The sequence below is a fragment of the Marmota flaviventris genome, chromosome 16, assembly GCF_047511675.1.
Source record: "Marmota flaviventris isolate mMarFla1 chromosome 16, mMarFla1.hap1, whole genome shotgun sequence".
NCBI lineage: Eukaryota > Metazoa > Chordata > Mammalia > Rodentia > Sciuridae > Marmota > Marmota flaviventris.
In genome coordinates this window covers 47,003,868-47,025,179 of record NC_092513.1, presented here as the reverse complement: position 1 = coordinate 47,025,179, position 21,312 = coordinate 47,003,868, and the positions used below count along the sequence as shown (strand labels likewise).

General features: G+C 40.5%; 1 protein-coding gene across 1 annotated transcript in view; it reads left to right on the top strand.

Annotated features, from left to right (window-relative positions):
• Positions 1 to 21,312, top strand: part of Lama3 (laminin subunit alpha 3) — a 247,818-nt gene that overhangs the window by 56,058 nt on the left and 170,448 nt on the right. The window contains exons 6-8 of the mRNA XM_071602850.1: positions 8,805 to 8,896; positions 14,540 to 14,655; positions 16,393 to 16,511. Of these exons, the coding sequence (XP_071458951.1) occupies positions 8,805 to 8,896; positions 14,540 to 14,655; positions 16,393 to 16,511 (327 nt within the window). The remainder of the gene's footprint in view (positions 1 to 8,804; positions 8,897 to 14,539; positions 14,656 to 16,392; positions 16,512 to 21,312) is intronic.

Here is a 21,312-nt window from a genome sequence, read left to right as displayed (position 1 = left end):
TTCTAAAGTTTGACTTTTTATGTTGGTAGAATCAATGACTGGAAAATGAAGAGAAGAAAAAAAAAAAAGTTTTGCTCCCATTTTGAGAATTTTCCAGAAAGGCCAGACATATTGGGTACAGGTGGCCTGGTCTACCTCTTGCATTTTCTGCTCTCTTTGCTCTCTGAACCCACTGTGTAGATGGGGACTATGCAGATGAGGACTGTATTCATCCAAGGATGAATATTTACAAAGGAGAGCTGGGATTTCTGGCTCCAGCTCACCAGTTTTTCCCCTCCATAAACTGTCTTTTACAAGGTTGCAAGATTTGCACTCTTACCTGTGTATATATTACTTTTCAATTAGGCAAACACAGGGTTTTCCCATTAAGTAATTTTTTATGGAGCATGCCAAGTATAGAATCTTGACACACCCCTCACCCAGTGTAAGATGCTTCTGTAATGGAGACACACCATGCCAACTGTCCTATCACATGGTTCTGTGTGCTGTGGACTGAGTGCTTCCTCTCTTGCTGCTGCTGCCCTTAACACATGTGGAGAGAGAAACTTCTGTGGTGGTCAGCATAGCCTCTGGGGTTAGCTTGTCATGGAAAGCCCTGGTAACCCTGACTTTATCCAATGTTAACCAGGGGGCTGTTAATGCCTTCACATGTAAGTCAGAGGTTACGAGTAAACTTTGACACCTGAACAGTTTTTAATTAGGGAACCAGAAGAGAACCCCTATATCAAATTACTAGGTATCCTTAAGACTACTACACTTAACAACAACAAAGACACAAAGATCCTCTTGTCCTTGTGAATTCAAAGACTTCCTCACTGACAGGAAATTTTCTCACTGGATGCAAGGTTCAATGAGAAAGATTGTTCAAGTGCCACACATTCCTCCCCAGTCCTGTGCTGTCTCCTGCCAAGTCTGGGGAGGAAGGGAGCTGGCAGCAGGGACCAACTATTGTTGCTGGTGGCGAGGCCTCCAACATCCTGGAGAGGTGCCTTGGCAATGAGGTGGCATATTTGCTTGGCCTAGTTTAGGGACCGATGCTCAGCTGAAGCTGGCTCTACCTGGTCTTTGTGGAGCTTGGATCCCTCACTTTGACCAATTTGACCCTGAACTACCAAGACTCCAGCAGCTGCCAACAACTGCTGGCCCCCAGCAGCCTTAGGGCTGTGTCTGATCCATCTTTGTAAATACTCTCTTCCCTCCTGAAGCCTGGATGGTAGTTTGCACATAATAGGTGCAACAGTTTTGGATATAAAATTTGTTTTGGGGAGAGAAATATGTTCATTATACAAAAATCCAGATTTATCAACAAACAAATAAACTTGGAACCACTTAATCTTTTCCAGTAGTCTATAAGGTATGATTCTTTTCAAAGACAATTTTCTTCCATGCATTTAAAGCACTTGATTTGTTTTTAAATGGACACATTCAGAAGAAGTTTTAAAGTTAAGAATGAGAAATGCATTCATTTGGTAAGACAAGTTATATACCAATGTGGCTTCTTTTTTGTGTGCCGAGGTAGGCTAGGAGAAGTGTGCAAGAGTAGTTGTAGAGCACTTGCCTGGCATGTGTGAGGCACTGGGTTCGATTCTCAGCACCGCATATGTAAAAAAAGTAGATGTGTAACCGATGTGAATCTGCAATATGTATACGGGGTAAAAATGGGAGTTCATAATCTGCTTGAATCAAATGTATGAAATATGATACGTCAAGAGCTTTGTAATGTTTTGAACAACTAATAATAAAAAAAAGAATAAGCAAAAAATAAATAAATAAAGCTCCATCGGCAACTAAAAAATGTTTAAGAAAAAGAGAAGTTGAACCGAGGTAGGTGGAACGGTGACCACCAACAGAAAAGGCCCAGTGGCCCAAGGCGGGACAGAGCTTCCAATCACTCCTGCAAGGTAGGCGGGCCTGCGACCCACCAGCAGAAGAGGAGCAGCGGCCTGCTGAGAGGCTGAGCTGCCCCCTCCCCCTGCGCCGGCAAAGTAGAGGGAACTGTGACCACGCACAGAGCAGGCCCAGCGGCCTGCTGAGGGGCAGAGCCACCCCCCACCCCCCGCGCCTGCCAGGTAGGTGGAACGGTGACCACCAACGGAAAAGGCCCAGTGGCCCAAGGCGGGACAGAGCTTCCAATCACTCCTGCAAGGTAGGCGGGCCTGCGACCCACCGGCAGAAGAGGAGCAGCGGCCTGCTGAGAGGCTGAGCTGCCCCCTCCCCCTGCACCTGCAAGGTAGAGGGAACTGTGACCATGCACAGAGCAGGCCCAGCGGCCTGCTGAGGGGCAGAGCCGCCCCCCATCCCCCGCGCCAGCCAGGTAGGTGGAAAGGTGACCACCGACAGAAAAGGCCCAGTGGCACGCAGCGGGACAGAGCTTCCAATCACTCCTGCAAGGTAGGCGGGCCTGCAACCCACCGGCAGAAGAGGAGCAGCAGCCTGCTGGGAGGCAGAGCCGCCCCCTCCCCCTGCGCCGGCAAAGTACAGGGAACTGTGACCACGCACAGAGCAGGCCCAGTGGCCTGCTGAGGGGCAGAGCCGCCCCACACGCCCCGCGCCTGCCAGGTAGGGGATCTGTGACCACCTACAGAAAAGGCCCAGTGGCCCGGGGCGGGACAGAGCTTCCAATCACTCCTGCAAGGTAGGCGGGCCTGCGACCCACCGGCAGAAGAGGAGCAGCGGCCTGCTGAGAGGCAGAGCCGCCCCCTCCCCCTGCACCGGCAAAGTAGAGGGAACTGTGACCACGCACAGAGCAGGCCCAGCGGCCTGCTGAGGGGCAGAGCCGCCCCCCACCCCCCGCGCCTGCCAGGTAGACAGAACTGTGACCACCGACAGAAAAGGCCCAGTGGCCCGCGGCAGGACAGAACTTCCAATCACTCCTGCAAGGTAGGCGGGCCTGTGACCCACCGGCAGAAGAGGAGCAGTGGCCTGCTGAGAGGCAGAGCCGCCCCCTCCCCCCCGCTCCTGCAAGGTAGTCGGAACTGTGACCACCATCAGAACAGGCCAGACCTGCAACCGAGAGACAGAACAGGCCCAGTGGCCTGAGGAAGGGTAGAGCCGCCCCCGCCCCCGCGCCTGCAAGGTAGGCAGAACTGCGACCACCGACAGAACAAGCCTAGCGGCCCGCAGAGGGACAGAGCCGCCGCCTGCGCCTGCAAGGTCGGCGGACCTGCTACCGACCGGCAGAGCAGGCCTAGCGGCCTCCCGGCGTGGTAGGCACATTGCCCCAATTGGAGGAGGGGCAGAGCCGCCGCCCGCGCCTGCGAGGGAGACTTTGCAACTATACAAGACCAATATAAATATATAGGGGGAAAATTCAATAGCACAACAGTTTCACCAAATAGAAAGGAACGCGAACAGTATGAAGAGACAAGGAAAGAAAGGACCACAAGCAATGCAGGTCAACTCAACGTTAGAAGAGGTAATAGCTGCAGCAGATGGAATGTCAGATAAAGAATTCAGGATATACATGCTTCAGATGATCTGGAGTCTCAAGGAAGACATCAGACAGCAAAATCAGACAATGAAAGATCACTTCAACAATGAATTACATAAACAAATCCAAGAAGCAAAAGATCAACTATACAGGGAAATAGAGGTTATAAAAAACAAACAAACAGAAATCCTAGAAATGCAGGAAGCAATAAGCCAACTTAAAAACTCAATTGAGAATACTACCAGCAGAGTAGAACACTTAGAAGACAGAACATCAGACAATGAAGATAAAGTATTTCAACTTGAAAAGAACATAGACAGCTCAGCAAGACTGTTAAGAAACCATGAGCAGAACATCCAAGAAATATGGGATAACATCAAGAGACCAAATTTAAGAGTCATTGGGATACAGGAGGGGACAGAGTTTCAAACCAAAGGAATGAGCAACCTATTCAATGAAATAATACGAGAAAACTTCCCAGACTTGAAGAATGAGACAGAACCCCAAATCCTAGAAGCCTACAGGACACCGAATGTGCAAAATCATAAGAGACCCACACCTAGACACATTATAATGAAGATGCCCAACATACAGAATAAGGAGAGAATTTTAAAAGCTACAAGAGAAAGGAAGCAGATCACATTTAGGGGTAAGCCAATCAGGATAACAGCTGATCTTTCAACACAGACTCTGAAAGCTAGAAGATCCTGGAATAACATATTTCAAACACTGAAAGAAAATGGGTTCCAACCAAGAATTGTGTTTCCAGCGAAATTAAGCTTCAGGATGGAAGATGAAATTAAAACCTTCCACGATAAACAAAAGTTAAAAGAATTTGCAGCTAGAAAACCATCTCTTCAAAACATCCTTGGCAAAATATTACAGGAAGAGGAAATGGAAAATAACAATGAAAACCAACAGTGGGAGGTAGGACACTAAAGGGGGGAAAATAATCAAAGAGGAAAACAAACCATGTTTAGTAACATAAATAAAAAAATATGGCTGGAACAACAACCCATATCTCAATAATAACCCTAAATGTTAATGGCTTAAACTCACCAATCAAGAGACACAGGCTAGTAGAATGGATCACAAAACAAGACCCAACAATATGCTGCCTATAGGAGACGCATTTGATAGGAAAAGACATACATAGGCTGAAGGTGAAAGGTTGGGAAAAATCATATCACTCATATGGACTTCGGAAACAAGCAGGAGTATCCATACTCATATCAAATAAAATAGATTTCAAGCCAAAGTTAATCAAAAGGGATAAAGAGGGACACTACATACTGCTCAAGGGAACCATACACCAACAAGACATAACAATCATAAATATATATGCCCCAAACAATGGTGCAGCTATGTTCATCAAACAAACTCTTCTCAAGTTCAAGAGTCTAATAGACCACCATACAATAATCATGGGAGACTTCAACACACCTCTATCACCACTGGACAGATCTTCCAAACAAAAGTTGAATAAGGAATCTATAGAACTCAATAACACAATTAATAACCTAGACTTAATTGACATATATAGAATATACCACCCAACATCAAGCAGTTACACTTTTTTCTCAGCAGCACATGGATCCTTCTCAAAAATAGATCATATATTATGTCACAGGGAAACTCTTAGACAATATAAAGGAGTAGAGATAATACCATGCATCCTATCTGATCATAATGGAATGGAACTGAAAATCAACAATAAAAGAAGGAAGGAAAAAGAATACATCACTTGGAGAATGAACAATAGGTTACTGAATGATCAATGGGTTATAGAAGACATCAAGGAGGAAATTAAAAAATTCTTAGAGATTAATGAAAACACAGACACAACATATCGGAATCTATGGGACACATTGAAAGCAGTTCTAAGAGGAAAATTCATTGCTTGGAGTTCATTCCTTAAAAAAAGAAAAAACCAACAAATAAATGATCTCATACTTCATCTCAAAATCCTAGAAAAAGAAGAGCAAAACAACAGCAAAAGAAGTAGAAGGCAAGAAATAATTAAAATCAGAGCTGAAATTAATGAAATCGAAACAAAAGAAACAATTGAAAAAATTGACAAAACTAAAAGTTGGTTCTTTGAAAAAATAAACAAAATCGACAGACCCTTAGCCATGCTAGCGAAGAGAAGAAGAGAGAGAACTCAAATTACTAACATACGGGATGAAAGAGGCAATATCACAACAGACACTTCAGAAATACAGAAGATAATCAAAAATTATTTTGAATCCTTATACTCCAACAAATTAGAAGATAGTGAAGGCATAGATAAATTTCTTAAGTCATATGATCTGCCCAGATTGAGTCAGGAGGATATAGACAACCTAAACAGACCAATATCAATTGAGGAAATAGAAGAAACCATCAAAAGACTACCAACTAAGAAAAGCCCAGGACCGGATGGGTATACAGCAGAGTTTTACAAAACCTTTAAAGAGGAACTAATACCAATACTTTTCAAGCTACTTCGGGAAATAGAAAAAGAGGGAGAACTTCCAAATTCATTCTACGAGGCCAACATCACCCTGATACCTAAACCAGACAAAGACACTTCAAAGAAAGAAAACTACAGACCAATATCTCTAATGAACCTAGATGCAAAAATCCTCAATAAAATTCTGGCCACTCGGATACAAAAACATATCAAAAAAATTGTGCACCATGATCAAGTAGGATTCATCCCTGAGATGCAAGGCTGGTTCAATATAAGGAAATCAATAAATGTTATTCACCACATCAATAGACTTAAAAATAAGAACCATATGATCATCTCGATAGATGCGGAAAAAGCATTCGACAAAGTACAGCATCCCTTTATGTTCAAAACTCTAGAAAAACTAGGGATAACAGGAACATACCTCAATATTGTAAAAGCAATCTATGCTAAGCCTCAGGCTAGCATCATTCTGAATGGAGAAAAACTGAAGGCATTCCCTCTAAAATCTGGAACAAGACAGGGATGCCCTCTCTCTCCACTTCTGTTCAACATAGTTCTCGAAACACTGGCCAGAGCAATTAGACAGACGAAAGAAATTAAAGGCATCAAAATAGGAAAAGAAGAACTTAAATTATCACTATTTGCAGATGACATGATTCTATACCTAGCAGACCCAAAAGGGTCTACAAAGAAACTATTAGAGCTAATAAATGAATTCAGCAAAGTCGCAGGATCTAAAATCAACACGCATAAATCAAAGGCATTCCTGTATATCAGCGACAAATCCTCTGAAATGGAAATGAGGACAACCACTCCATTCACAATATCTTCAAAAAAAATAAAATACTTGGGAATCAACCTAACAAAAGAGGTGAAAGACTTATACAATGAAAACTACAGAACCCTAAAGAGAGAAATAGAAGAAGATCTTAGAAGATGGAAAAATATACCCTGTTCATGGATAGGCAGAACTAACATTATCAAAATGGCGATATTACCAAAAGTTCTCTATAGGTTTAATGCAATGCCAATCAAAATCCCAACGGCATTTCTTGTAGAAATAGAGAAAGCAATCATGAAATTCATATGGAAAAATAAAAGACCCAGAATAGCAAAAACAATGCTAAGCAGGAAGTGTGAATCAGGCGGTATAGCGATACCAGACTTCAAACTATACTACAGAGCAATAGTAACAAAAACAGCATGGTACTGGTACCAAAACAGGCGGGTGGACCAATGGTACAGAATAGAGGACACAGAAACCAATCCACAAAACTACAACTACCTTATATTTGATAAAGGGGCTAAAAGCATGCAATGGAGGAAGGATAGCATCTTCAACAAATGGTGCTGGGAAAACTGGAAATCCATATGCAACAAAATGAAACTGAATCCCTTTCTCTCGCCATGCACAAAAGTGAATTCAAAATGGATCAAGGAGCTTGATATCAAATCAGAGACGCGCCGTCTGATAGAAGAAAAAGTTGGCTACGATCTACAGTCGGTGGGGTCGGGCTCCAAATTCCTCAATAGGACACCCATAGCACAAAAGTTAATAACTAGAATCAACAAATGGGACTTACTCAAACTAAAAAGTTTTTTCTCAGCAAAAGATACAATAAGAGAGGTAAATAGAGAGCCTACACCCTGGGAACAAATCTTTACTCCTCACACTTCAGATAGAGCCCTAATATCCAGAGTATACAAAGAACTCAAAAAATTAGACAATAAGAGAACAAACAACCCAATCAACAAATGGTCCAAGGACCTGAACAGACACTTCTCAGAGGAGGACATACAGTCAATCAACAAGTACATGAAAAAATGCTCAACATCTCTAGCTGTCAGAGAAATGCAAATCAAAACCACCCTAAGATACCATCTCACTCCAGTAAGATTGGCAGCCATTAAGAAGTCAAACAACAACAAGTGCTGGCGAGGATGTGGGGAAAAGGGTACACTTGTACATTGCTGGTGGGACTGCAGATCGGTGCAGCCAATTTGGAAAGCAGTATGGAGATTTCTTGGAAAGTTGGGAATGGAGCCACCATTTGACCCAGCTATTCCCCTTCTTGGTCTATTCCCTAAAGACCTAAAAAGGGCATGCTACAGGGACACTGCTACATCGATGTTCATAGCAGCACAGTTCACAATAGCAAGACTGTGGAACCAACCTAGATGCCCTTCAATAGACGAATGGATAAAAAAAATGTGGCATTTATACACAATGGAGTATTACTCTGCATTAAAAAATGACAAAATCATAGAATTTACAGGGAAATGGATGGCATTAGAGCAGATTATGCTAAGTGAAGCTAGCCAATCCCTAAAAAACAAATGCCAAATGTCTTCTTTGATATAAGGAGAGTAACTAAGAACAGAGTAGGGTCGAAGAGCATGAGAAGAAGATTAACATTAAGCAGGGATGAGAGGTGGGAGGGAAAGGGAGAGAGAAGGGAAAATGCATGGAAATGGAAGGAGACCCTCAGAGTTATACAAAAGTACATACAAGAGGAAGTGAGGGGAAGGGGAAAAATAATACAAGGGGGACAAACGAATGTCAGTAGAGGGGGCAGAGAGAGAAGAGGGGAGGGGAGGGGAGGGGAGGGGGGATAGTAGAGGATAGGAAAGGCAGCAGAATACAACAGACACTAGTATGGCAATATGTAAATCAATGGATGTGCAACTGATGTGATTCTGCAATCTGTATATGGGGTAAAAATGGGAGCTCATAACCCACTTGAATCAAATTGTGAAATAGGATATATCAAGAACTATGTAATGTTTTGAACAGCCAACAATAAAAAATTAAAAAAAAAAAAAAAAGAGAAGTTGAACCAACACAAATATGGGATAAGTTTGGTAAGAAAACTCCATGTTTCTGTATAGTGAAACTGACCCATTCCATTTTCTGTACAGTATTATTACAGCATAAAGGATATCAGCATCGGTGGGCGGTGTGTTTGCAATGGCCACGCTGAAGTGTGCAATGCAAATAATCCTGAAAAACGGTAAGTACACCGGGCGGACTGTTTCTGCCATGAATGAGTCTAATTGTTCCAGTGGATGTTTGCATCCCATTAAATATTTCTAGATTCCTGCCCGCAATAAGAATGTTTCAGGTTCAATAGCCCTCTACTTCCTTCCCCAGACCACCACTGGGCCCATAGCAGATGTCACTAATCGATCTCAGTGCTCTCTGGATAATATGGGATGCAGCCACTAAATCCCCAAACCCAAGAAGCCATTAGTTTTCTGCCCCCTACCCCACTACAATTAGATTTTTTACATTCATTTGGTTTTTGGTTTCTGCCATGTTGGACACGTTCCATCTCAAGATGGAATAGGCAGAGAAAGCAAGAGCACACACTGGGCCCGGCTTACTGTGAACATACTCTCCATTCAGAAAATCTTGTATGACTGCCATTAAGCAGGTGATGATTTAGTCCAATGGATTTCAGACCCATTCAAATTCTGCCTATGCCAAGGAGCTTAATGATGAAAATTTGGTTCTAAATCATCTCCTTTCTAAATATGTTTAAATAATCCTCCTTTCTAGTTCAAATTATATTAGAAAACATTGAGTTGAAATAAATGTCTTCTTTTGCGGGGAGTGAGGGAAGGTACCAAAAGGACTCATACCAAAAGTAATTAATGAGGGCTGATACCAAGAGTAACCTGGAGCAATAATGAATTTTGAGTATTTATTCGAAAGACATTGTTCAAATATCTTAAATACTTAAATTTTATGGCCACTGTTTGACCACAGTGGTCACAGAAATCCAGTAATAATTGGAGTCCTCTAGAATGAGGGTTCTAGATACAGCCTGAGGAGCTCTATTGTTATTTTCATGGAATTTATCTTAGAACTTTCTCTTCTTCCTCTTCAGAAACAATTACCACTTTCATTTCCTGTCTTTTTCCAAACTACTTTTTTTCCTCTGAAGACAATTTTTGTTGTTGTTGCTCTTTTATGCTACTTATGTAATTTGAGAGTGTAGTTGGATTCTAGTCAGCAGTCTGTTTTTAATATGCAATCGTTTCTCCAGCCTTACAAGGGAAGGTTCACTGTGAACCATCCTGAACAGAGGTGATCCTGAATGCAAACCACAGGATTTAAGCTTCCTTTCATGACCTACCTGGTGCAGTTGGGCAAGCCATTAATAAATGATAAAGTTGACAAGAAAAGTAAGACTTCATTGTCACCTTGGGGTTACACATTTTCAAATTCTTTCTTTTTTAAATTATGCATTGCAAAATTTACCATTCTAAACCATCTTTAGGTGTGCCATTCAGTAGTGTTGAGTACATTCACAGTGTTGTTCAACCAATCTCTACGACTCTTTTCGTCTTGCAAAACTGAAACTTGGTGTCCATTTTCAGAACTACCCGTCTACCCTTCTGCCAGCTCTATTTTTGGTCTTATGGATTTGACTATGCTGGGTACCTCAAAGAAGTGGTATCATCTAGCATTTGTCTTTTTGTAACTGGTTTAGTTCACTTCACATGTTTTTAAGTTCATCCATCTTGAGCATGTGTTAAAATTTCCTTTCCTTTTAAGGCCGAAATAATATCTATTTATATGTATAGACCACATTTTGTTTATCCATTCACCCATAACTGGACACCTAGATTGCTTCTATCTTTTGGCTATTGGGACTAAGTCTGCTGCCAATATACATGTGCCCTATTTTTGCTTTTAAAAAACTGAGGTATATTTTGCATACAATAGGATGCATTATTTTTTTGTCAGCTTTTTTGCTGCTGTGACCAAATGACTTGACATGAACAGTTTTAGAGCAGGTAAAGTTTATTGGGCATTCAGATTTTCAGAGGTCTCGGTCCATAGATGACTGACTCCATTGCTCTGTGCCTGAGATGAGGCAGGACATCATGGTAGAAAGGTGTGGAAGAGGGAGGCAGCTCAGGCCATGACAATCAGGAAGCAGACAGAGACTCTGCTCACCAGGGACAAAATATATACTCCCAAAGGCATATCCCAGGGACCTAGCCACACTCTACTTGTCTACAGTTATCACCCAGTTAATCCTCATCAGTGGATTAACTCACTGATTAGGTTAAGACCGTCATAACCCAACCATTTCCCCTCTTACTATCTTTGTAGGATAAAAGTTCACGCATGAGCTTTTTGGTGTTACCTCTTATCTAAACCATAACATGCATAGATCTGAAATGTTAAATGGTCAGCAATTTTACCTATTTGTATTACCACCCCAAGAGGAATATCTGTAAAGACTGGCCATTAAGCTGGTTGCTGGGTATAGTAATAATTTTCTGTGTGTACAAGTCCCTGTGAGAGATGGATTTTACTTTTAGCCAGATCCAGGCTTATATATCTTTAGGCCTCGCTTGGTGTTCGGGCAGAGTTGCCCACTACCAGCTTGTGTGGTGTGCTGGGTGGAACCCTTCTTCCTGACCAGCTGCAGACCCTAATGTTGCCGTCCCTCCTTCAGGGATCAAGGGTGCCGTCTGAAAGGGCCCATCCACTCAACAACCAACAATTAATTAGCAAGGACCTGTTTGTTAATGACTAATCTATCTGCACCATGTAACCTCCTGGATAGGAGGGTCCCAGGACACTAGGAGCCAGAGCAGATAAGTTTTGAGTTGGGGAGAGAAAGGTTCATTTAGTATCTCTGGGACAAAATGGTGCCCTGGGACAAAATGGTGCCATGTGAGAAAGAACTAGAAGCCACCAGGGAGGGGCTGAGCTTCCTGCTTAGAAGAGCTTCCAAACCACGTTGACCCGGCCAGACCTAGAGGCTTCTGACCCAGTGGTTAATGGCTCAAGTACCTCCCTGTGCCTTGGGGAAAGCTCAGTTCACCATCTGTCCACTCTGCCTTTTCTTTCTTTGCCTCCTGATTCACTTCTGCCCAAAGATTGACCTTGAACCAATGCTGATGGAAACCACACCCATGAATAGGAACATATCTTATGGTGTGTATAAGGAGACTCAATGACTTAGTGGAGGGAGCCAAGGCTGCATAATGGGTAAAGTTAGTTGCTAACCAGGCAGAAGGTGGCTTTAGCCAAGGATGTAGACTATGCTGATGTTATGCATGGACAGGAAGAAGGATTACACATTCAATTCTGAGCATCCTAGCAGTCAACTAAATAAGGGAAACCTGCTCACGTTCCTATTTCACTATGATCACAATATAAAAAGCAATCCTTCACTTAAGAGAAGCATGATTGTAGATATTAGAACTAGATAATTTTCCTCTGGGGGTTGAGTAGAGAGAGCATCATGAAACAGACTCTCTAGTCAATATCTTTTTTTAAAAGAATTTTTTATTTGTTTTGATTAGTTATACATGATAGTAGAATGTACTTTGATACATCATATATATAAAATGGAGTATAATTTCTCATTCTTCTGGTTATACCATGATGTAGAATACCCTGGTTATATAGTTATATATGTACATAGGGTAATAATGTCTAATTCATTTTACTATTCTTCCTATCCCCATACCCTCTCCCCTTCCTTCATCCCCCTTTACCTAAAGTAACTCTATTCTTCCTTAGCTCCACCTCCATTGCAAATTAGCATCCACATATCAGAGAGAACATTCTCCAGCTCCATCTATTTATCAGCAAATGCCATAATTTGATTCTTCTTTAAGGCTGAGTAATATTCCATCATATATATATATATATATATATATATATATATATATATATATATATATATATATATATATCTCGCATATTTTTTTTTCCATTCATCTGTTGAAGGGCACCTGGGTTGGTTCCATAGTTTAGACATTGTGAATTGAGCTGCTATAAACATTGATGTGGCTGCATCACTGTAATATACTGATTTTAAGTCCTTTGGGTATAAACCAAGGAATGGGATAGCTGGGTCAAATGGTGGTTCCATTCCAAGTTTTCTGAGGAATCTCCATACCTCTTTCCATAATGGTTGCACCAGTTTTCATTTCTACGAGCAATCTATGAGTGTACCTTTTTCCCCACATCGTTGCCAACACTTATTGTTTTTTGTATTCTTTCTTTGGTTCTAATTAGTTATTCATGACAGCAGAATGCATTTTGATTCACTGTACATAGATGGAACACAACTTTTCATTTCTCTGGTTGTACACAAGGCAGCATTGCACCATATGTGCAGTCATACATGTACCTAGGGTAATGATGTCCAACTCATTCCAACATCTTGTCTATCTTCATGCTCCCCTGCCTCCCCGCTTGCCTTTCCCCAAAGTTCCTCCATTCTCCCCATGCCACTTTCCCATTATAAATCTGCATCCACTTATCAGAGAGAACATTTGGCCTTTGGTTTTGGGATTGGCTTACTTTGTTTAGCATGATATTCTCCAACTCCATCCATATACCTGAAAATGCCATAATTTTATTCTCTTTTAATGCTGAGTAATATTCCATTGTGTATATATACCACAGTTTCTTTATCCGTTCATCTACTGAAGGGCATCCAGATTGATTCCACAGTTTAATCAACAACATCTTTAATAACAATTTTATAGCAGATGAAAGGATAATTTTTCTAAATAACCTTCTGCCTGGGCTGAGAGAGTAGTTAGGGGGTGCCATATAATTCAGACAGGTTCACAAGCCTTTCTTTCTTTTCTTTTTATATTTGCTGTGCTCAATTTCAATTTCCCTATGAGTATAGCTGGACCATATGTTCTTCAAGCAACTTTACTAAATATTTTTCAACCCAGCATATGCCAAGTGTTTCATTGGCAATGAGGTGAAATTTCCTCTCTGACAAGATCCCATTTGGACTCCAGCTGTTATATGCCACCAGTTAAATCTACATCTGTGGCTTTCAGGCTGTTGGGCAGAAAGAGGGATGACACTTCTGCTCTTAGGAGTATGGCTAAAGACACACCATCCCACCTGCCCAAGTCCTGTTGGGGAGTCCCCACAGACCTAGTTAAGAGCCTTCTTAGGCAACTGTTTTGAATCTTCTTTCAAGTACAGATGAACGGGAGCTCAAAGCTTGGAGTTCTGATGCAAACCAAGGCTATGACCTTAGTTTGGATTGAAATTTAAGACAGATGTTAGATTTTTCAGATTTTTCTAGCTTCATCTCTTCTGAGTGATCTCAGCTCGTGGTCTTGAGATGAAGAGGGGACAGCCGGTGAGAGCAAAGGCCTTCGAGGTCTTTTTAGTAGGTGCTTCCTGGTCAGTAAATCTCTGTGTATGATCACAGGTTGAGAGTAAGAGACTCGAGTGGACTTCTCACAGGACTCCTTGGGATATTGTTGAAGAGGTGATAGTGCATCCCGGGAATCTCGGCACTTGCTTGCTCATTTGTCCATTTATTGTGCCATGATGTGATAGAGAAGAAAGAGTTGAGGCTTCAGAGTCAATTTTGGTTTGAAATCTGATTCTCCACGTATCGCTGCTTGACCTTTGGCAAGCATCTTAATACCTCTGAATCTTAGTTTTATTATCTATAAAATGTAGATAACAAGCAGGTTATGGGGGGACTTGAAATAATGTATAAAGAATGCTTTGTTCTCCTAATTACTTAGAGAATGGCCCATGGATGACCCCACAGCTCTGTTCATGTTTTGCACACAGGAACAACTGACCTTAATCAAAACTTTGCAATAACTGAGATATGCTTTGCCCCCATGCCCAGGTTCCAGTGTGAATGCCAGCACCACACCTGTGGGGAGACCTGCAGTCACTGCTGTGTGGGCTACAATCAGAGACCCTGGCAGCCGGCACTATGGGAGCAGAACAATGAGTGTGAAGGTGGGTGTTGGGGTGGGACTGGGGAGCGATGTCCTGCACATGGTCTTCCTGTCCTATCAGAAAACTGATGCTGTGTTCTTTTTTCCCCCTGAGTTCCTGAAGAGGCTGGGATCATGTCCATTTTAGGGACTCAGGTCTGTTACTGCTTAATAGTCATCTCTTATCCTTGGGATAAATTCCAAGATCCCCTGAAACCAGGGATAGCATTGAACCCTATATGTACCATGTTTTTTTTTTTTTTCATATATATATATATGCCTCTGATAAAGTTTAATTTATAAATTAGGCCCAGTAAGATATCAATAATAATAACTAGTAATAAAATAAAAGTTATAACTTACTGAATTCAAATCACTAGCATCACTACTATTGTGCTTTGGGGCTATTATTAAGTAAAATAAGTTACTGGAACACAAGCACTGTGATGCCAAGACAGTGGATCTGATAACCAAGACAGCTTCTATGTGACTAATGGGCTGGTAGCATATACAGTGTGGATCCTCTGTACAAGGGAATAATTCATGTCCCAGGCAGGATGGAGCCAGACAGCATGATATTTCATTCTATTACTTAGAATGGCATGCTATTTAAAACTTATGAATTGTTTATTTCTGGCATTTTTCATTTAATGTTTTCAAACCAAGTTTGACTGCAAGTAATCCAGACTGTGGAAAATGCAACTATAGATAATAGGTCACTCTATAATGAAAAACTCACAGGCTTAAGGGAAAACTATCCTACTCTGAATTAAGGTAGAAATATGAGGAGACAAATTACAATAATAATAATCATTAATATGAATTATTATACTTTCATAAATGCCAAGATTGATCTGGCACCACTGAGAAAATGAAAATAAGAAAGTGTTCAGCCTATATAAACAGGGGAACTTGTGTAATTTCTAATTCCATCTTCTTCCCTAATATGTGTGTCTGGGAACTTGATAAAAACATTCAAATAATTAGAAAATTTGATCTGAGTGGAATTTAATGAAGATACATTCTAAATCTTGGCAATGATGAAAATCCTAAATGGAATTCTAACTACATTTTCTAATTATAGAAGTTTTATATATACTTCTTGTAGATATTTTGAAATTATTTAAAAGAAGAAGAAGGAAGAGGAGGAGGAGGAGAAAAATCACCAAGAGCCGGGGGCAGTGGTACACATCTGTAATCCCAGTGGCTCAGAGACTGAGGCGGGAGGATCACAAGTTCAAAGCCAGCCTTAGCAATTTAGTGATCTAATTACTTCCCAGGAATCCCAAATTTGACATATAAGACTTTGGGAGACATTCCAGACCCAAATCATAGCAAGATCCAAGTTAGCAAGACCCTGTCTCAAAATAAAAAATAAAAAAGGCCTGGGATATGGCTCAGTGGTTCAGTGTCCTGGGTTCAATGTCTGGTACAAAAAAAAAAAAATCAGTAACAGTACTAATCTCTGTGTATGAAGCTTAATTGGCATTTTGATATTTTGATGCATCTTAATTTGTTACAAGTACATATCTTAATTTTTAAAAGAGAAACCTCTCATTTAATATCAAATGGAAGCAGCTATAAATTTCATAATAGTCTATTACTGGTCTGTGTGTAAAAATCCCCAAAATTCTCCACTGTTTCCCTAGTGTTCCAGGATAGACTTTATTATACTCCAATGAGCACTGATACTATGTGGGAATTTCTTAGTCGTCGTATAGTAATGATGGAATACTGACCTAGTGGGGCTGTTTTTCAGCCTGCAACTGTCACGGCCATGCCATCGACTGTTACTATGACCCAGAAGTTGAGCAGCAGCAAGCAAGCTTGAATACCCAAGGCATCTATGCAGGTGGCGGGGTCTGCATCGACTGCCAGGTAAAGGCACTCTCTAAATCAAAGTGGGTGTGTCATGGTTGCGAACCAGCATTTGGTAAGTTCTGATCCCCAAAAAGATGTCAAGAAACTGATATGCAGTCAGAAGTATTTCCTAAGATTCTTTCTCCACTTTTGGCCACAAAAGACCTTACTTTTACACATCTTTGGATAAACATGCACAGAAAATGCATGTTTACCTAAAAGTATGTTTACCCAATATTGATTGGGGTTCTGTATTTCAATTTAGTATGGACCATGGATTTAAAGAAAAGCAAAATCTAAAAAACTTCAAAGAAAAATAGAAGAGAATATCTTTGTGATTCAGAGGATGAACAGAGTTTTCTAAGGTCACAGAAAGCAGTAAACATGAAAAATGAACAACTTGGATTTCATTAAAATTAAAACTTTTGCTCACAAAAGACACTATTAAGAAAATGAATAGGCAAGCCACAGAGAGGGAGAAAATACTCACAAAACATAATCTGACAAATGGTTTATATATAAAGAACTCCTACACCTTAGTTATAAAAAAAACAAATAACCTCCAAAATATGTAAAAGATTTAAACAACCTTTTCACTCAAGTAGGCATATGCATAGCCAATTAAAGGGCTGAAAATCATTAGTCTTCAGAGAGATGCAAATCAAAATTACAATGGCATACTTCTGCATATGCACCTTGATGGCAATTTTTTGGGGGGAGGGGCTTACCGGGGATTGAACTCAGGGGCACTCAACCACTGAGCCACATCCCCAGCCTGTTTTGTATTTTATTAGAGACAAGGTCTCACTGGAGTTGCTGAGTGCCTCACTGTTATTGAGGCTGGCTTTGAACTCTCAATCCTCCTGCCTTGGTCTCCAGAGCTGCTGGGATTACAGGTGTGCACTACTGTGCCCGGCTAGGATGGCAATTCTTAACAAGGCTAATAACACCAATTTTTGGTGGAATGTGCCTTTTATGCAGCGCTGATGTGAATGAAAAATGGTACAAGTCTTTGGGGGAAGGTTCTACCGATTGTTTTACAAGACTGAACACACACCTCTCCCTGACAAATTCTGCTCCTAAGCATTTATCTATAAGAAATAAAAATGTTTGTTTACACATAGTTGATAACTGCTTCATGCAACTACCCCCCTCCTGCCCCCACTGGAAATAGCCTACCTGTTCATCAACAGTAGAATGGATGAACAAATTCTAGCATATTCGTGCAATGGGACACTAAGGATTCATAGAGAAGAACAAACTTCTGATGCATGCAGCCACAGGTAAGAATCTTAGAAACACTGAGTGAAGGTCAACTTACTAAAAAGAGTACCTATAGTGTGAGTATCCTTCAAATGAAAATTTTAAACACAAATTAATCAAGAGTGGAAAAGTGAGATTTGTATTTGAGGAGAGGGTGATGGAGGTTGACCGAGAAGGGACATGGGGAACTTTCTGGGATGATTGTTCTATGCCTAGATAAGGAACAGAGTTTCACATTTGTGTGCCTTCTAATCTGATGAATGAACATGAAGATCTTTGTGCTTATTGTATATATTTCACACCAAAAGCCAGAAAGTATAAGCAAGGTACTTAGGGGAAAGTGACTGGTATTTGTAACTTACTCTGAAATGCATAAAATACGATGGATTAGTGGATGAAGAGAGGAGTAGGTAGATGGAGAATTAAGTGATAAGGCAAGTACAGTACAATAGTAATGGCACACTTCCGAGGGGAGGTGTTTAAGTGTCCCCTGTAAAACTGGACATTTTTCCATAATAAAATGTTGAGGGAAAAGAGAATGAAAGAAGACCAGAAGCACATTTTAAAATTGACTTCTTGATTTCTTTCTCTTTAGTGAAACTTTGATGTATTTAACAGAGATTGAAGAATACTAATGTTGTTTGAAATGATGCTGGAAGATATTTTATCTTCATTAACTGAAACAAAGCTTAACCTCTTTGGTAGACACCACTTTTTATCTAAGTCTTAAGCTTACTCCCCAGTTGTTTGTGTCCTTGATGTATTTGATCTCACTATTTTTTTCTTTTTTATATACCTTTATTTTATTTATTTATTCTTATGTGGTGCTGAGGATTGAATCCAGGGCCTTGCATGTGCTAGGTGAGCACGCTACTACTGAGCTACAATCCTAACCCTTGGTCTCACTATTTACAAACTGTTTGTCTCCTTCACACACAAACTCCACATGAAACCAAGAGTTGGGCTCCAGAGAGCACACGGAGCACAGCTGGCTATGTTCCCTCCTGCAAGAAGCCCTACAACATGTTTAAAAGATTCTAAAAAAATACACCCTCCTTTTAGAATCCATAAAAGCATGAACATTAGAAAAGAGCGTCATCAACAGATCAGGAATTTCATGAGATTCCAAAAAGTTAGAAAGCAAAAACACATACTTGCAGGGATACATAGCTGGGAATGCTAGAATAACTTAGAGGGAATCCTAAAGATGACAGAAAAAATTGATTGTGGAGCAATAGTCAAACCGATCAAACATTACTGAAGTTCATAAAAGACGACCTTGATGGAGAGGCATGATGTGTTTCCAGACATTTAATACTATATATATATACCGTTTCTGTGAAACCAATCTATAAACTCAGTGTTATCACAGTAAGAATTCCAACCGAACTTTTATGAAGGTTGATAGACTGATTCTAAAGTTCTTATTGATCAAAGAATATATTAGAATAGTTTAGAAAAGATAAACAATTATGGGGAAATTAGTCTTCTGAGATGTTCAAAATATTATGAATCTGTATTAAGTATGACTCAATGCGGGAATAACTATTCCAATAAAACCTAATAGAAAATCTGGAAACAAATTCATGTAGATATTTATCTAAGATGAAATGGCAGTTTTAATGGAAAGGAAAGATAAACATTATAAAAATGTTCTTGGGGCAGTTGGTTCTCATTTGGGGGCAAATTTAACTTTGTATTATGCACATACAGAGAGACTTGGGAGCCTTGACTGGGTATGGAGAAGGAGAGGGGTGCAGCTGGGCCAACTGACTTGGTGAACTCCGAGGTGACCAAGTTTGGTCATGTTTACAGTGGCACAATTCACAGGAGCCAAGTTACGGAACTAGCCAAGGGGTCTGTAACAGGTGAATGAATAAAGAAAATTGTGTGTGTGTGTGTGTGTCTTCCTGTTGTGTCTTATCGTAGAGAAAAATACACACAAATACACAGACACACACAATGGAGGTTTATTCATTCATAAAGCAGAATGAAACTATGTCACTTGTGAAGTGGATGAACTGGGGAGTGTGATGTTAGGAGAAATAAGTTAAACTCAGAAAGTCAAGAGTGAGATGAGATGGGTGGGCCAAAGGAGGAGGTAGGTGGGGGATGGGCTTCCTGCCTCCAGAGATTCCATCTTCACCTACTCCACTCTTCATCTTGGAGAGTTGAGATTTTTCTCACCTTACGTTGTCATGCAAATTACATTTCAAGCATCCACTCTTTTCAGCAAGCCACCCCCCCCAGAACCTCCAATTTGGAAATTATGAAGTTACCCCTGTCCTTGGTTCTTGAGCTTACCTTGGTCTAACTAGGACCATGGTGTTCACGTATACATTGGTGTATCTGATCCTTGGGCCTTGAAGGTCCTAGACAACCACCCAAGATTTTAAGCAAACTCTAGACATTCTTCCATCTGCAAACTCTAGGCATTATTTCTTTCTCTCTTAATCTTTTATTATTATTCTTTGTGCTTAAAAATGTAACTTCTCCACGGCAGATGCTCTGTGGTAGAAGGGAAAGCTTGGACTGCCCACCTCAGACAACACTTTCTCATTTTCTACTCCAATTGGAAAAAATTTGGCAGCCAAGCTTAACCAATGTTCTCTACGATAAGTCACAACAGGAAGCAACAGAGCGGAGGGTTAATTGGCATTTGATGGGAAGAGAGGGTGGGCTGCAGCTGCTTCTTATTTGCCCATGATGTTTGTGCTTTTAAATGTTAAGCCAGAGAAGTGGCCAGCATGGGTTTTGACCTCAGCATTAAAGTGAATTCAGATTTTAGCCCACAGGACAAGGAGTAGTAATAAATAAAAGTCTGTAGTTAATAAAATCCTCTGAAACAGGGGAGAGAATAGAGAATGGGTCTTTGTTCTTCCCGCTGTGTTTCTATGCAGACTTTTGTGTGTGTCAAAGTTTGTTATATTTGTTCCTGTTAATTTTCTATTGCCATTCCTTTCATTAATGAAAGAACACCGTCTTCTTAATCATTTCCAAATTAGAAGCAAAATTGAGCTAGACCCATGGTGTATAGTTCTTGGAAACTGATGATGCATGTTGGGTAATTTGATTTTGTGGCAATTATAAGGATGAACCACAAGCTAGAAAAAGCCGCCTGGTATTATACTTCAAAATAAGATCTGTGCATGAGACCCATGCCTACATTTTCCATTCACATCATAGAAAGGCCTGGGAAATAGTTTCATGACTAAAGCACAGATAAAATTAGAATGACTAGAAACAGAGGTCTGTATGTATATGCTATTTTTTCCAAAAATGGGAAAAGGTATAAATGAACACACTTTTATTCTTTCGGTTAAACCTAAAGGTGGTTTATTATCCATTCATCAGTTCTTCTGAATGAAGCCATGGGGCTAGTCCTTGAGGTTTTTTTCTCACTCAAATGTTGAGTGCTTCATTAAAGCAAATGATTTTTTTAGAGGGGAAAGATTTGTTTGTCCGGTTCATGGAACTTTCCTCATTTCCTTTTCCACTGCGGAAAAAAACTATTATTATTATTATTATTATTATTATTATTATTACTTTTAGAGCC